Source organism: Cupressus sempervirens, chromosome 3 (assembly GCF_028749045.1).
Source record: "Cupressus sempervirens isolate cs-2001-9-10 chromosome 3, ASM2874904v1, whole genome shotgun sequence".
Lineage (NCBI taxonomy): Eukaryota > Viridiplantae > Streptophyta > Pinopsida > Cupressales > Cupressaceae > Cupressus > Cupressus sempervirens.
Window position 1 is genome coordinate 360,332,386 of NC_143120.1, and position 15,487 is coordinate 360,347,872.

At 36.9% G+C, this 15,487-nt stretch overlaps 1 protein-coding gene across 2 annotated transcripts in view; it reads right to left on the bottom strand.

Moving 5' to 3' along the window:
- Positions 1 to 4,111: 4,111 nt before the first annotated feature.
- Positions 4,112 to 15,487, bottom strand: part of LOC149566488 (protein EXECUTER 1, chloroplastic-like) — an 84,571-nt gene continuing 73,195 nt past the window's right edge. Inside the window, exons 7-12 of one of the 2 annotated variants that reach the window (XM_089819807.1) lie at positions 5,652 to 5,778; positions 5,377 to 5,549; positions 5,163 to 5,237; positions 4,971 to 5,063; positions 4,730 to 4,879; positions 4,112 to 4,647 (exon numbers count right to left, since the gene is read on the bottom strand). In XM_089819807.1, coding sequence (XP_089675933.1) covers positions 4,757 to 4,879; positions 4,971 to 5,063; positions 5,163 to 5,237; positions 5,377 to 5,549; positions 5,652 to 5,778 — 591 coding nt within the window. In that variant the 3' untranslated portion in view covers positions 4,112 to 4,647; positions 4,730 to 4,756. The remainder of the gene's footprint in view (positions 4,648 to 4,729; positions 4,880 to 4,970; positions 5,064 to 5,162; positions 5,238 to 5,376; positions 5,550 to 5,651; positions 5,779 to 15,487) is intronic. The other variant, XM_089819808.1, reaches the window with a different exon arrangement.

A 15,487-nucleotide genomic window follows, 5' to 3' on the forward strand; every position in this document is an offset into this window, starting at 1 on the left:
TCTCTATTAATGTCAAGCAAGTCTTTACCAATTACCTCGTAATAACCCAATAACCTGGACTACGTCCACCAAATATCAAGTCCGATATTCTTATTATTCTATAATTATAATATGTAATCCCTTACAACTCAATACCGCCACAAAAAGCTACAATCGCATCATACCTTACGAAATCCCTAAAACCGTAAGCCTTTTATACAAACAGTTTGTTGCTTACAAATTAGGGCTAGAATAAAACAACCAATAGGAAAGAAAAAATAGCAATCGACACCTTTTACAATAATAAAGTCGATTGAGCTTTCACAGGCGCATCACCCCTTTACCCCAACCTTTAGTGCGACGAGAAACACACCTTAGGGCTCTACCCCAAAACCTTGTCTTGAGGGCATTGTCCCCAAACACCCATAGAATAATCTAGGGGGAAACTATGTTGAATGAATTGGGAAGAAATTAACCTCTAAGTTTGATTATGCTCCACATCACAACAGGTCATTCACTTGCCTACCAATTTATCTCAAAAGCATGTTTTGGTTGTCGGCCACATAGTTTATATTAGAGATGTTTCAACCAATCAAAGGGCTAGAAAAGAAGGATTCAAATATAGAGAATGCTAATAAGTTCATTCCAAAATATTAAAGAGACATCTGGGGCCCAAGAGGAAGGAGTCTTAAGCAGGTAAAAATGTTGATATAGTCAAGAAAGAATAGAACAGTTCTACTTGGGAGAAGAGAATGCTAATAAGTTCATTCCAAAATATTAAAGAGACATCTAGGGCCCAAGAAGGAGTCTTAGGCAGGTAAAAATGTTGGTATAGTCAAGAAAGAAAAGAACAGTTCTACTTGGGAGAAGAGAGACTTCAAGGACCTTCACAAAGCTTAAACCTTTGTGATAAGGTTCATTAAATATCATTGAATAGGTATATCAAAATGCTTTCAGGATGCAGTTGTTGTAATACCCCTTTAGGCGGGATCTGTTTCATTTATGCAATTAACTCTTATGGTCCCGTAGGGGTTAATTATCACACAAGGGGATCCAATTAAAGGGATGCAGTTGCATCTTACTTTAATTTAATTTAGGATTTAATTTAAGAAATAAAATATGGAGCACCACATTGGGGCCATTCCTTTAAGATTTAGGAACTAGGCTTTTCCTGCTTAAGAAATTTATTCGGTTGTTCATTTCATCAATTGGAGTATTACCTATTCATGCATTTTTTATTCCAACTAGGGATCAGGATTGGAGAGGCAGTTTTGAGAGGTGTGAGATCTTCCCTAGCCTGTTGGTTTCTCCAAAAAGATGAAGTCACTTCATGACCTAATTGGACTAACCAAAATTCATTCCATCTTGCAGACATATCTATCACATCTGGCAATACCATTCTATAAACATCAAGGAAATAACCACAGCCAATCTTCAACAACAATCTGGAGCAGGGCAGAAAACTTTCAATATTGGAGTCCAGTCATTGAAGAATATACCTTACAAGAATTTAAGTAATCATTTTGAGATTGCATGAGTATTGTGAGCCAGAATAATTCCTGCTTTCCAATTCTACAAGCAGCTTAACATAGCTGAGTACATTTCTCTAAGGAAACAACAAATTTTGATACTGTCCCTTACGAGTCAGCTATCCTTGAATGCATGACAATTTCTAGAGATATAGTAATAATACTGACGCTTCTTGGAGTCGGCAATACACAAGCAGAAGCAAATTCATATATATGATCACAAGGTACCTAGCAAGGATTCTATTGATCAAAGTATCTGAATTTGGAGAGCATAAATATGGTATCATTTATATCAAATTGCTTGGGCACATCATAATTAAGGCCGCTACTTCTGTTGTGCAGTCAGCATACAGACAGTGATGCCAATTCATTCCCATTTGAAATTGGTTGGAATGTCACCTAATGGGAATCTTCAAGTCCCATAGAAAGTGAGAATCTCAGGTTCTGACAATCCTCAACACCTGTTTGAAGGAAAGCACTAAGTCCCCTGCAATTTGTTTACTAGCTAGACTGTGTTATCATTTGCTGGAACAAGTATTCGATGGTTGATCAACAGAGGCAATTGAGCATTCACATCATTCTGTGATTCTTCTGCAGTTCGACAAGTTTCCTTTTTACCAGTGGTATTTTGATTCAGACTGTAAGGAGTATAGAGTTGTAATTGAAAAATCAATTCATCTGAGAATCACAACACAAATGATATCATAACAAGATAATCTGAACTGTATTAATTTCATCTTGATTATTGAAGTTTGTCATTCTCTGTTTCCTGCTCATAAATATCTGTGACCACTGATTATATATTCTCTTGAATCGCATTTTGTGGTTAGTGCATTACAGTTGCCTAAATACACGAAGATAATCTCAGCGATCAATGTTGGAAAGTGAACTTGTTCAAAAGTAGACCAAGAGGATTACAATTCACAATCGCTGACTGATTTTACAAGGAACAAGACAAGTGGGAAAATGACACTGCTTTACAAGAAGGTAAAGGAGACCGATAAGGCCACCAAGAAGCATGGTTGACACTTCTTAATGGGCAACCACCTAGCAATGACAAGAGGGTTTTGAAAAGAGATATGGGAGAAAATTTCCTTATGTGATCATGCTCTTAGTCTCACAGCCCAACAGCCTTTTGGTGGACACTTGATCCAAAAATTGCCTGAAATAAAATTCACACAAAGGTGTCTTAAACGATCACTTAGCTGTCAACAAAACTGTCAAGTGGCTTGGAAGCTATTCCGAGGTAAAATTGATAAATCTTATTGCATTGTAATTGGTAAAGTGTTGGATAGTAGTAGGGATGATCCAAACATCTCAAGATTTTGGATGAGAGCAAAGTGAAGAATGTTAAAATCCCTCCTTTCTACAGGTAACAAAGCTATCATTCACCACAACAAATGGAGGAATACCATGGCATTTGTTATGTATACCATGGTGAATGTTAGAATACTGCTGCATTTGATTTGTTTACCACCATGGATGAGAGAATGCCCCAGTAAATCTGTAATGTCTGCAATGACAACTTTGTACCAACTGTCGACAAAGGGTATTTGAGTAGCTTTTGACATTGGGTCAATTTGTTTCTCAAGGCCACCTCCACTATGGCACCATTGGTGGGTGTGGAAGCAATATAACTGTTAAAATTAGTAATGGGACTGGCCCAAGTAGTTGACCTCTTACTATGTTTTTATAAGCAAATGGAAGAGCATAATTGCCTAGTTGCAAGGTGGATAAATGCGGGTGAAGTAGCTTGAGGACCATAAAATGAATTTCAAGTAGCCTCTGTAGTGTAACCACTATATTTCTTTCCTAAATTGTTAATGTGCACTTGGTATTTTTTCACCCAAACTGGATTTTCTCCAAGTGTTACTTGGTACCTATGTATTCATTTTTGTGCATGCTCTATTTTCTTTTACTCAAAGTTACTGTTCAGGAACTTTTAATATTGCAATTTCGATTCCATTTCAAGAGGTTAACAATAGTGTGAAAGTTGTGAGTTATATTAGGAAAAACTATAGTTGCTGATAACATGAGGTATAATCTCCATGATTTTTCACCAACAAACCTGACGTATTTAGGAACTCTCTTTTAGAATTATTCAGATTTATAAATGTCAACTAAAAGAAGTTTTGAGGCTTGAAGGTCCAAAATTTTGGATAAGTGTGATTCTGGAAAAATGCTGTATAAATTTTTTGAATGCATCAACAATTTAGACCACACTGTGTGATTCATCATCATGCCGAGTAGCTCTAACTAAACAAAGTCAAAACAATAATGAGCTAATTTTATTTACTTTTGGTAATGTAACACAGACAACATAACAAAAAATTTAATGAGCAGGAGTTGATCATTTCAAAGCTCTTCTAACCCATTTTTCGATTTTATTATATACTAATTTCATCCAAAAGAAGTACATAACCTAATCTTATTCAAGGATAAGCTCTACAAATATAAATGTGGATTGAATAGTTGTAACACTATTACTCAGCTAAATTGGAATGTCTGTGAGCTGCTGAAATTTACTTCGCTATGATAGCATAATTATAACTTTCCTTACAACAATCAAGTTTGATTCAATCAGAATAAAAGTTGGAAAACAATTTACACCATGAAAATCAAATTATAATACCAAAACCAATAATGGTGCTGTGCACCAATGGTTGTCATCCTTTTAGCTGTGAAATACACTGTGAAAGTCCTTGTAATTTACATCTTTCACAATGCAAGGAAAACCCTACGTCTTCCATTTGACCTTCAGTTTTGAATAGTGAAAAACACAGCCAGAACAAAGAGAGCAAGTCTGAATCCGCAAACTGTCATGTTTACAACAAAAAAAATACATATATAGAAAGGATTGTGAACAGTATGTATCAATTCTTACAAAGGGAGCATCCATAAATAACACAGTTGAACACATACAGCACATTTTGGTCCACATGCATTTTGTTTACAAACTTTACCTTCCAGTTTAAATATCCTTTCTCAAGTCGTTAAGTTCCATACAAGTTCAGGCAGCAACCCTTCAGTTTCAACCAAAACGCACAGCCCAATTCACCATGAACACGGATCTAGGAGCCACGTGTCATATCATTGAGGTTCCAGGAAATTCAGTCTGATCAGCTACCCAATAGGAAATCTAAGATTGAAAGATTTGCACTTACATCAAAAATCTGAAAAACTCACGAACTAGAAGAGAGATCTGGGGAAAACATGATTACCTCAAAAACCAATACACCTTGCATTTTTCAGGTAGTATCTGCACCCCCATCTTCTGCCGGAAGGCTTAACCGTTTGAACCATACTGGTATTGGATATTCATGCAGAGACAATAGAAAGCCAAGATGTGGACCGGTAGTAGAGCCAGTCCCCTGAAAACATAAAGGATATTCAATACTGTCTTACTAAATCATACTGGTCTTGACAAAAACATACTCTTGGAAACATCATGTACTCACTCACCTTCCCATCAAGCAGCAAAAGTTCTGCATCAGCCCACTCACGGTTACGAAATCCAGACTGTGCTCGTCTCTCTTGACCCTTGTATCTTGCAATCTGAATTTCATTTATAAATTAAATCTTGCAAGTTTAGTAAAATGGTGTGGTGGTCAAATTGATCTAACAGTTCAAATTTATTGAAACCCAGAATCATACCACTCCAAGCTCTTCAGGGTAAATATCTCGGTGAGGAAGTAGATATTGTTTCCCAATTTTTGCACGGAAAGTAACCTGGAAATAAAAATTCCGTCATTATTAGCATCTAAATATATTTTATGAATACAAGCTGTGTAATAGGATCATGAATGGCAGTAAACTTTTTGCCACAAGGCAATGATTTGATGAACAAGGATTGGTAAATGCAATTTACCTGTCCTGCTGGTATAATCATGTTCCCTGTCAGCTTTACAGCTTCCACGTATTCATAATACTCAAACTTCGAATCCTTACTAGGAATTGCATTATCATCATGCCATTGACCAACACGGCGCCTTAACTGAATTACTTCTGAAGTGTACGGACCAAAAGTGCCAGTATACAACCCTAAAAGATAAAAACAAATATTTATTATCAAAGTCGTATAAAGACTTTTCTATGTTCAAATACCATGCATACTAAAAGTCTAGAATTAAAGGCCCAATATACCACAAAAAGGATCAGCATTTGCCGCTTCAATATTAATGCGGTGAAAAACTGTGCTCGCATGCAAGCCACGTCTTTTTTGTGCCTCACTAACTGCCAGTGTAATTATCTCTCCAAAGTCCTGCAGCGCCTGCCAGATTCATTTTGCCATAAACACCCATTAATTTTTACACACATCGATTTACAATAAACAGCAACTTTGATTATCAGGAAAATCCAAAAAAGAGAGGTATCATCACGTCTTCAGACAATTTTCAAATGAGATACAGAGAAAAGAGCATTATAGACTTTCAGGCACAGAATGCAAGCCTAGATCTATCAATGAATTAGAACAAGTACTGAATTAGGTAACAGAAAAAAATAGATGTGAACCAATGCTTTCCAACCCAGTTTAAAGAGATGTAAATTGTTAAAAAAGACATCATGCAGCCTGCTGCCTTCTGAACCCAATATGACTCTTGCCAGGTCTGATAATTCTTTGGCAACATCAAACAACCTATCAGTTATCTGTCTTTCAGTGATGGGCTGTACTTAAATAGATAGAGTTGCTAACAAGTAACATTAAAATTTTCCCATGTTTGACAACAGGAACTGGCAAAGATCATGAGGTGACCCAAGTTCCAAACCATGAGTGCCTAATTGTACTAAGGTAGAACCAGTTGCCTACTTTGATCCTTCCACATGGCATGGAACTATTGCCCCAGTCGAGATATGCTACAATTGCTGAGATGATGAGATGCAACTTCAACTCTTTGAATGACTCTTTTCTCTCTTCATTGCTTGGTTGGATACCATCCACATGGGCATGGAAACCTTACCCAGGCCTAGACATGCTACAATTGTTGAGCTGATGAGATACGCCTTTGAAATGTCCCTTTCTCTGATTTTATATGATATTTCAAGCCTCTAATCAGATTTTTAAAATCAAACAACCAATATTACAAAGATCCACCAATTTCTCAATACACCCCAAATCAAGTATGCCGGAAATAGTGTCAAAAACTTCACAGCTTCACATATTATTAATAGATCTGAAAGTGGACATTTTTATAGAAATTTCAGTAGCATAACAGCCTACAAAATGACATTTCCAGATCTGTGTAACATTAACACAACAGCTCCCAAACGGAGGACAAAAACAATGCTCAACGGGCTCTCGAAACAACACAAAATAGCTGAAAACACCACAGAAACACCAATAATCTATCACAGAAGTATAATCATGACCAAATACATAAATTCAGCTCTATTTTAACATCTTAATGTCTGATATACAATAGCAACCCAAACTGATATGAAATATTCAACTGGAATCACCAAACTCTTACAAAAAACACACCCCAAAACCCACAAATCTCCACTGTTCAGCTCAAAGGCAAACTCTGCATGAGCATGCACATGGAATGGCTTTAAACTCCCGTCCTTAGCCTTCTTAGAAACCTGCAAACTCTCGTTCTTGGGTCTCCTTTTCCACAAATTTGGCAGCCTCTGAAGAACAACAAAGCAATGCGCAAAAATCAAGTTCTGGAATGAGCCCAAAATGCCTCCAAACCCCTTAAAAGAGCGCATAACCCTAACTCACATCCAAGAGGGGTTAATAAAACATATTTTAATAATAATTTTTATTTATTAGTCCATCGGTTTCCAAAGATTAACCCCTTTTGCCGAAACTTCACCTTTGTGCACCTTCCTGCCTTAGCAAAAATTATTATTTTTAATTATTTGAAAAGGGGACATGACAAGTCCTCCCCTCCCAAATATTGCTTGTCCTCAAGCAATGAAGGTTGGAATGCTCAAGAATATGTGTTTCTTCCCAAGTTGCATCCTCCAGTGGTAATCCTTTCCATTTGACCAAATGCTCTATGATACTCCTATTTCTCAATCTTTTCTCTCTTGTATCCAAAATCTCTTCTGGGATCAAAACTAATATCCCTTCATCATCAAGAGGTGGTAATTCTGTACATACTATGGTTTGCTCGCCTAGAACCTTCTTCAGGCAAGATACATGGAAAACATTATGTATTTTGCTGTTTGGTGGGAGCTCCAATTCATAAGCTACCTCTCCTACCTTCTTGGTGATCTTATAAGGCCCATAGAACCTTGGCTTGAGTTTCTCTGCCCCACTCCTCTTCAAGGTGCTTTGCTTATATGGCTACAACCTGACAAATACCAAATCTCCTACCTCAAAAGATCTTTCGATCTTTTTCCTATCAGCATACAACTTCTGTTGGTTCTGTGCATGTTGTAGATTATCCTTGAGGGACCTTATTATGTCTTGGCTTTGCTTGAGGAAATCACTTGCTACGAGTACTCTGTTATCTGAAAGTACTAGATCAACAAAGGAAAGGGCATCATAACCATAAAGAGCACAAAAAGGAGACATACCAATAGACATGTGATGAGATGTATTGCAACAATACTCCCCTAGGTGCAACCATTTCACCCAAGCATGTTGTTAATTTGAAACATAGTTCCTCAAATATCCCTCTATCCATTTACTAACTATCTCTATTTGTCCATCTGTTTGAGGGTGATGGCTAATACTGGGATTGAGTTCAATTCCTGCCAAATGAAAGAGCTCCTTCCAAAATGAGCTGAGGAATCTACTGTCCTAGTCACTGACAATGTTTCTAGGCAAGCCATGTAATCTAAAAATTTCCTTGAAGAAGAATTCAACCACTTGTGATGCCTTGAAATCAGATGTGGTAGGAAAGAAATGTGCATACTTAGTTAGTCTATCTACCACCACATATATGCAATCCTTACCTTGAACCTTGGGCAACCCAGTGATGAAGTCCATGGAAATACTTTCCCATTTTTGTTCAGGAATAGAAAATGGCTGCAACAACCCTGCAGGAAAATTTTGCTCACTCTTATTTTGTTGGCATACCATACATTCCTTAATGTGTTTAAGGACATCCTCCTTCATACCCTTCTATGAAAACGGCTCTCGAATTTGCCTGTATGTCTTGAAGTATCCCCGATGACCAACCAAAGGTGTGTCATGAAAGGCCCTCAATATCCTCTCCTTAGTTTTTGATCCTGGCACTAAAAAGATCTTGTTCTTGTAATAAATCAATTCATCAGAAGCCTTGTACCTATTATCATCCACTAACTTATCCAAAATCTTGATGGCAAAGGAATCTTTAGCATACTCTAAAATTATGGAGACTTTCCAATCAGTAGAGATAGATGTTACGAAACACAGAGTGGGCTTTCTTGAGAGAGCATCAACAACCACATTATTCTTTCCTTTCATGTATTCAATATCAAAATCATAAGCTTGCAATTTGCTTACCCATTTTTGTTGACAATCATTCAAATCCCTTTGGTTCAAGAAGAACCTGAGGCTATTATGCTCTGTCTTTACAATGAATCTCCCACATACCAAATATTGTCTAAACTTATGAAGTGCATGCATGATTGCCAACATTTCCTTATCATAGATGGAGTAACCTTTCTCTGGTGGTAATCCTGGAGGCAAGTCATTGAAAACTATACTATGCTTATCAAAAATATTTTGAATTTCAAAATGGAAATTACCTTGATTCTTTGAAGAGCTTGTTGGATGGATTATGATTCCTGCTGCCCATGCTACTTGTCCTCTTCGAAAAGTCCTCTCCATCTTCTTTGCAGAGACCGCCTTAGGTGCTCCATTTGATAAGCCTCTCAATAAGACTTTTTTCCCATTGGAATGAAATTTAAACTCCATAGTCTGATGGTTCATGTAATAGCCTCCAATAGAGTGCAACCATTGAACACCCAATACAAGATCTGTCTCCCCAATGCCAACAACATAGAAGTCATCACATAACTCATAATCTCCTAAGGTCATCTTGAGTTGTTTCACCACCTGTGTGCAAGGCATAGTGAATCCATCAACTACAGTAACATTGAATCCCTCAAAATCTTCTGTTTTAAGCCCTCTTTTCATGACAAATCCCTCATCAATAAAATTGTGAGTTGCCCCACTATCAAGAACTGTCGACCTTTGCCCTGCTAGTACCCCTCGAATTTGAAAGGGATGGTAACTTGGGACTCCTGATAATGCTGCTAAAGTGCCATCCTTGCTGATTTCTTTTTCTTTCTCTTCTTCTACCTCCTCCTTAGTTTTATGAAATTCCTCATGCTGATCTAAATCAGATTCTAAAGCAACTTCAATATAGTGCACTTGACATTTCCCCAAACATCTGTGTCCTAGAACCCATGGTTCTCTACAAGTGAAACAAAGCTTTTTCTTTCGTAATTCACTCCTAGTCTCTTCATCTACCTTCTTTTTTGCCACATTTATCACATCTTTTGGTGATAGTGTTGGAAAAGTCTTTTTCTGAAAATTTCCCTTATGTTGCCAAAGATTTGGGGGCTTTTGATTAGTGACTGGTCTCATAGGCATGCAAGTTTCAAGTTGCAAGCTTCTTTTGATAGCTTCCTGTAAGGTTGAGGGTGAGAAAGCCTTAACCAAACCCTTAACAGAATCTTCCAAACCATCAAGAAAAAGATAAACAATCCTCTTTTGACTCATATCAGGTACCATAACAGTCACTTTTTGAAACTCTTCTATATACTCATGAACTGATTTGGTTTGCTTCAACTTTGACAATTCTTTAAAATACTCTTCTTCATTCTTGAGTTCAAATCTATCTATCACTCTTTGACTGAAATCATCAAATGTAATTACCTGATCATGACCTTGAGTAGTCATTCCATGATACCACCAATCATAGGCTGCATCTTCCAAGTGTAGACTTGCAAATTGAACAGCATCACTTTCCTTCATGGGGTTAAGTGTGAAGAAAGTCTGTAATTTTTGTAGCCATGCTCTAGCTGAAATTTTATTTGTTCCATCAAAAGCAGGTGCCGTAAACTTGCTTATTTTATTTTTGAGCTCTCTTCCACTTATGTCATGCTCCCTCCTGTACTCTTTCTTGGGCATCAAAGTGTTCATCATATCCACATATTCTCTAAAAGGAACCGAACTGCGAAAGTCATCATCTAAGCCATTGTAAGTAGCTCTTAATGCAATCAAGTTACCTGTAACCTCTTCCACGGGGTTAAGAGCTGGATTTGGCACTGGTGGCTCATCTGCATGCAGAAAAATAGTTTTTGTTGATTTAGAGGGTGTGGGTTTCAGATTTCTTGGCTCCTCTGAAGTGCTCCCTTTCTCATTAATAGATGCAACTCCTTGCAATTTTTCTGTGAATATTCGCAAAACCTTTCTAGTTTCTGCCAAACTATCCACTGTTTGCTTCTAAGTATTTTCGATGTCTTGGAAAATTTTCTTTGCCATCTCATCTGGATCAACCATACTTTTTCCTTTCTTGGATTTTGTACTTTTACTTTCAATTGGAACTTTGATCAAAATTTCTTTATTCTTTTCTCGCTGTGAATATCTCTTTTCTCTTTCACTTAGTTGCATGCAATTTCTACAAACCCTCAGGCTAGCAAGATCATAGCTCTGATACCACTGAAATGTCTCTTTCTCTGATTTTATATGATATTTCAAGCCTCTAATCAGATTTTTAAAATCAAACAACCAATATTACAAAGATCCACCAATTTCTCAATACACCCCAAATCGGGTATGCCGAAAATAGCGCCAAAAATTTCACAGCTTCACATATATTAATAGATCTGAAAGTGGACATTTTTATACAAATTTCAGCAGCATAACAGCTTACAAAATGACATTTCCAGATCTGTATAACATTAACACAACAGCTCTCAAACAGAGGACAAAAACAATGCTCAACGGGCTCCCAAAACAACACAAAATAGCGGAAAACACCACAGAAACACCAATAATCTATCACAGAAGTATAATCATGACCAAATACATATATTCAGCTCTATTTTAACATCTAAATGTCTGATATATAGCAGCAACCCAAACTGATATGAAATACTCAACCGGAATGCTCATCGGGCTCCCAAAAACAACACAAAATAGCCGAAAACACCACAAAAAACACTAATAATCTATCACAGAAGTATAATCATGACCAAATACATAAATTCAGCTCTATTTTAACATCTTAATGTCTGATATACAGCAGCAACCCAAATTGATATGAAATACTCAACCGGAATCACCAAACTCTTACAAAAAACACACCCGAAAACCCACAAATCTGCACAGTTCAGCACAAAGGCAAACTCTGCATGAGCATGCACATGGAATGGCTTTAAACTCCCGTCCTTAGCCTTCCTGGAAACCTGCAAACTCCCGTTCTTGAGTCTCCTTCTCCACAGGTTTGGCAGCCTCTAAAGAACAACAAAGCAATGCGCAAAAATCAAGTTCTTGAATGCGCCCAAAATGCCTCCAAACCCCTTAAAAGAGGGCATAACCCTAACTCACGTCCAAGAGGGGTTAATAAAATATATTTTAATAATAATTTTCATTTATTAGTCCATCAGTTTCCAAAGATTAACCCCTTTTGCCAAAACTTCACCTTTTTGGGCCTTCCTGCCTTAGCAAAAATTATTATTTTTAATTATTTGAAAAAGGGACATGACAGCCTTCAACTCTTTGAATGATTCTTTTAGTTCTTCATTACTTAGTCGGATTCATCCATGTGGTCATGGAACCCCTTGCCCCACAATCTAGATATGCTAGAATTGTTGAGCATATGAGATGCACCTTCAACTCTTTGAATGATTCTTTTAGATCTTCCAAACCCTTCTATGGGACCCCTTTCCTTGTAAGCATATCCAGGGACAAGGAAAATCGGTAAAAAATCATTACAAAGCATTGTTAGTAACTAACCTGTACAAGAAATATTTTACCTGTCACATCATTCAAAGCCTCCATCTCCATTACAACCCCAATTATTTAAGAGTTCCTCTTTAGCCCAACATTACAGAAATGTCTTAAGAAGCATACCTTGGGGAAACATGAGTAGACAAATCTTTGGGTTCAGAGATAAAATAACTGCCTGAAACTGCTTCATGCACTTGATAAGGTTCTAAAGGTCCAACTCCTTGTTACACTTATTCTAATAAGCCTCATCAATCCCAACTAACCTATTTTCAAAAGAATGCAAGATGGTAATTTGAGATGTAAATGGGACATTGTATGGTCTGACACTGAACAACATTCTATTGTTAACATTGATGCCATCTTCTACTATAAAAGTGATATTAATTTTGTTCTCTTCAGCTATCTTATCTAGTTATACCCAAAAAAATCATTTAAAAACAAGTATACCTTATGCCCTGCTACTTAATTAATGAAGAGAATGAGTGAAGGGTCTTTTATTGCTATATTTAGTATTCTTAAATTGATGCAGATTATGATCCATTCTTTCTTCACTTGTTACCATTGTCAACATCTGATACAACTACATACAGCATTCTGTCAAATGTTCTCCAGATCTTAGCACAAGAATTGTATTTTGACTGTTATAATTTTGTCCGTGAGGATTTTATTATAAATATGACTAAAATTATGGAAGAAGAACACTGTCACAACTTGACTTAGGGTTCAGGTTTGCTTGGAAGACAACACATTCAAATGTCTGATGAATGGAAGTAATTGCAAGAGTGATAGGATGAAAATCTAATCGACACTAGATTGACCAAAACAGAAAACATCATGCCAGAATTGTAAGTGGCAAGCTTGGATTATGCTAAAGTTTTGTACAAGACCCAAGAAGTCGGATGTATGCCACAACTTGTTTACATATTCACCAAAAATGCAATCACTTGTTTCTCTAAATCCTATATTTTGCTATTGTTTTTGAACTCATTGCAGAATAGGGTAGACAATCTCAGAGTTTGTGTGTCATTAATAAAGAATAGCCAGAATTCAATTACATGAGTTCAAAACAGGCAAAATATAGCAGATCCAAAAACGCTAAAATGCTCGTAAAATCAAGGGAAAAGAAACTGTAAAAATTATTTCATGCCAAATGTAGTGCATGGAAAGGAAAACAAAATTCCAGATATCAATTATAAGACAAATTTCAGAGGATCTTTTTTTCATTGCTTGGGAAGGAGAGGCCTGATTGCAGGTGTCGCTGATATAAATCCAGCTAGATCAGGGTCCTCCTTCCATGTAGACCTTGAAAGTACTTCTGCATGGATTGCACTCATAAAGGACTCTAAGAAATAGATTATTTTCCATCCTAATGTTGCCCCTCCAGGTGTACACCACAGCCCACATGGTGCTAAGGTAGGGTCACCTGTTTTATGATTCAGCAGTTCATTAATTTCTATGGAGAGACTAAGCACTGGAAAAAGAGACCAACTGAATGCATTCACAGGTCTGGGGATCTAACCTTTGTGCCCAGTGGATAGTAGTAATTAGTTATTAATCTGAACAACTCTATTGCCATCACAGAAAATTATGTAAGCAGGTGAGTATTTCATTATATATATATATATATATATATATATATATATATATATATTAGAATTTCACAGTTTTGCTTTTGTTTTTTATAGCTTGCTTCCACGATCACTGCTTTTTTATACTTTGATTCACATTACTTGTACTCAAAATGCAAATGGAGCTTATAAATGTAGTGTTTTCCTTCAACAAAACTCAGAACAAAGAAAATCGGAAGAATCACAAACGTTTGTTTTGATTTTGGAGTGCCAAAACAGTGCATCAATGAAGGGTGTCACTACTTCCAGTTTGTAAATAGGAATATGGATATCAGCTATACCCTATTCAACCTTTGCTATAACTGTAAGCCCATGCAAAACTATGCATACAATATTCCATACAAACAGAAATGAAAACATTGCTTTGAGAAGACATTTTGAGAATAAAGTAAATCATGAAAAATATATGTTCCACAGATTCTCAAGACCATGGGGGTTTACATGGGGTTGCGGGATGACAGCATCTGGCAAGGGTCTGGGGGTGGATTCCCCAACATTGTTCAGAGAAGGGGGTCTATGGGCAGCATTCCCAGTGAGATAATGGAGCAATCCACCCAGCATTCCCTATCACAGTAGAGGTTAAGGCCAATGAGCAGGGGCCCTAACAGTAAGTGCAAATTAAGGGCCTTTGAAACCATGCAAACACCATTTTCACACTTAACCAAAGAAGGCTAATGTTCTCAATCTTGTTGTTGCTCTCACTTTTCCTATCTTAAAGCTCTTTTTCTTAGCCTTTCTCACTCTGCTTGTTACAACATGCAACTTTTCTAAATGCTGCTGGAATTTTTTATTAATTTGAAGTAAAGTTAGGATCTTATTTAATTACTTTTTGCGAGTGACTACAATGAAGATGGGGCTATACCATTATGGTTAGGGTTAGTTTCCTTAATATTAAAAAATGTTAGATTATTTCATTTAAAAGTCATCTTTCAGTTATTTGATGTAGGGAACAGCTGGTAGTTTCTCAAGCATTTAAAAGTTGAAAACAAGTCTCCTAAGGGTCTAGAGAAATCCCAATATCTCTTTGTAGTCCCAAAAAAAGGTGCATCCTGCAAATGTTCCCTCTTCGAGAGAGAGATCCCAAAAGCATCTCCTAATAGAAAGTGGTGGAGGGAGAACAGAAGTGGGCCATTTCCCTGAGGTCCCCATCTTGAGAGTAGCTAGATTTTGTAGGGGATTGCCTACCCATCAAACACAAAAAGAAAAAAGAAAAAGCCCAGATCATACCTAAAACATAGAAGTACTGTGAATTTTCTTTATCTATTCCCATGCCCACCCTCTAGAGCGTCAAAAACCCTCTAGACAAAAACCAGCTGGTTGAATTAAAAAATTTACTATTTTTTTGAATTGCATATGAACAAAATATGATTTTTTATTTACTTGTATTTTTTCAACAATTTGACCCATTTACCTGGTGTTCACTGGATTTTTGAATTACCTGAGAATTGTGGGTT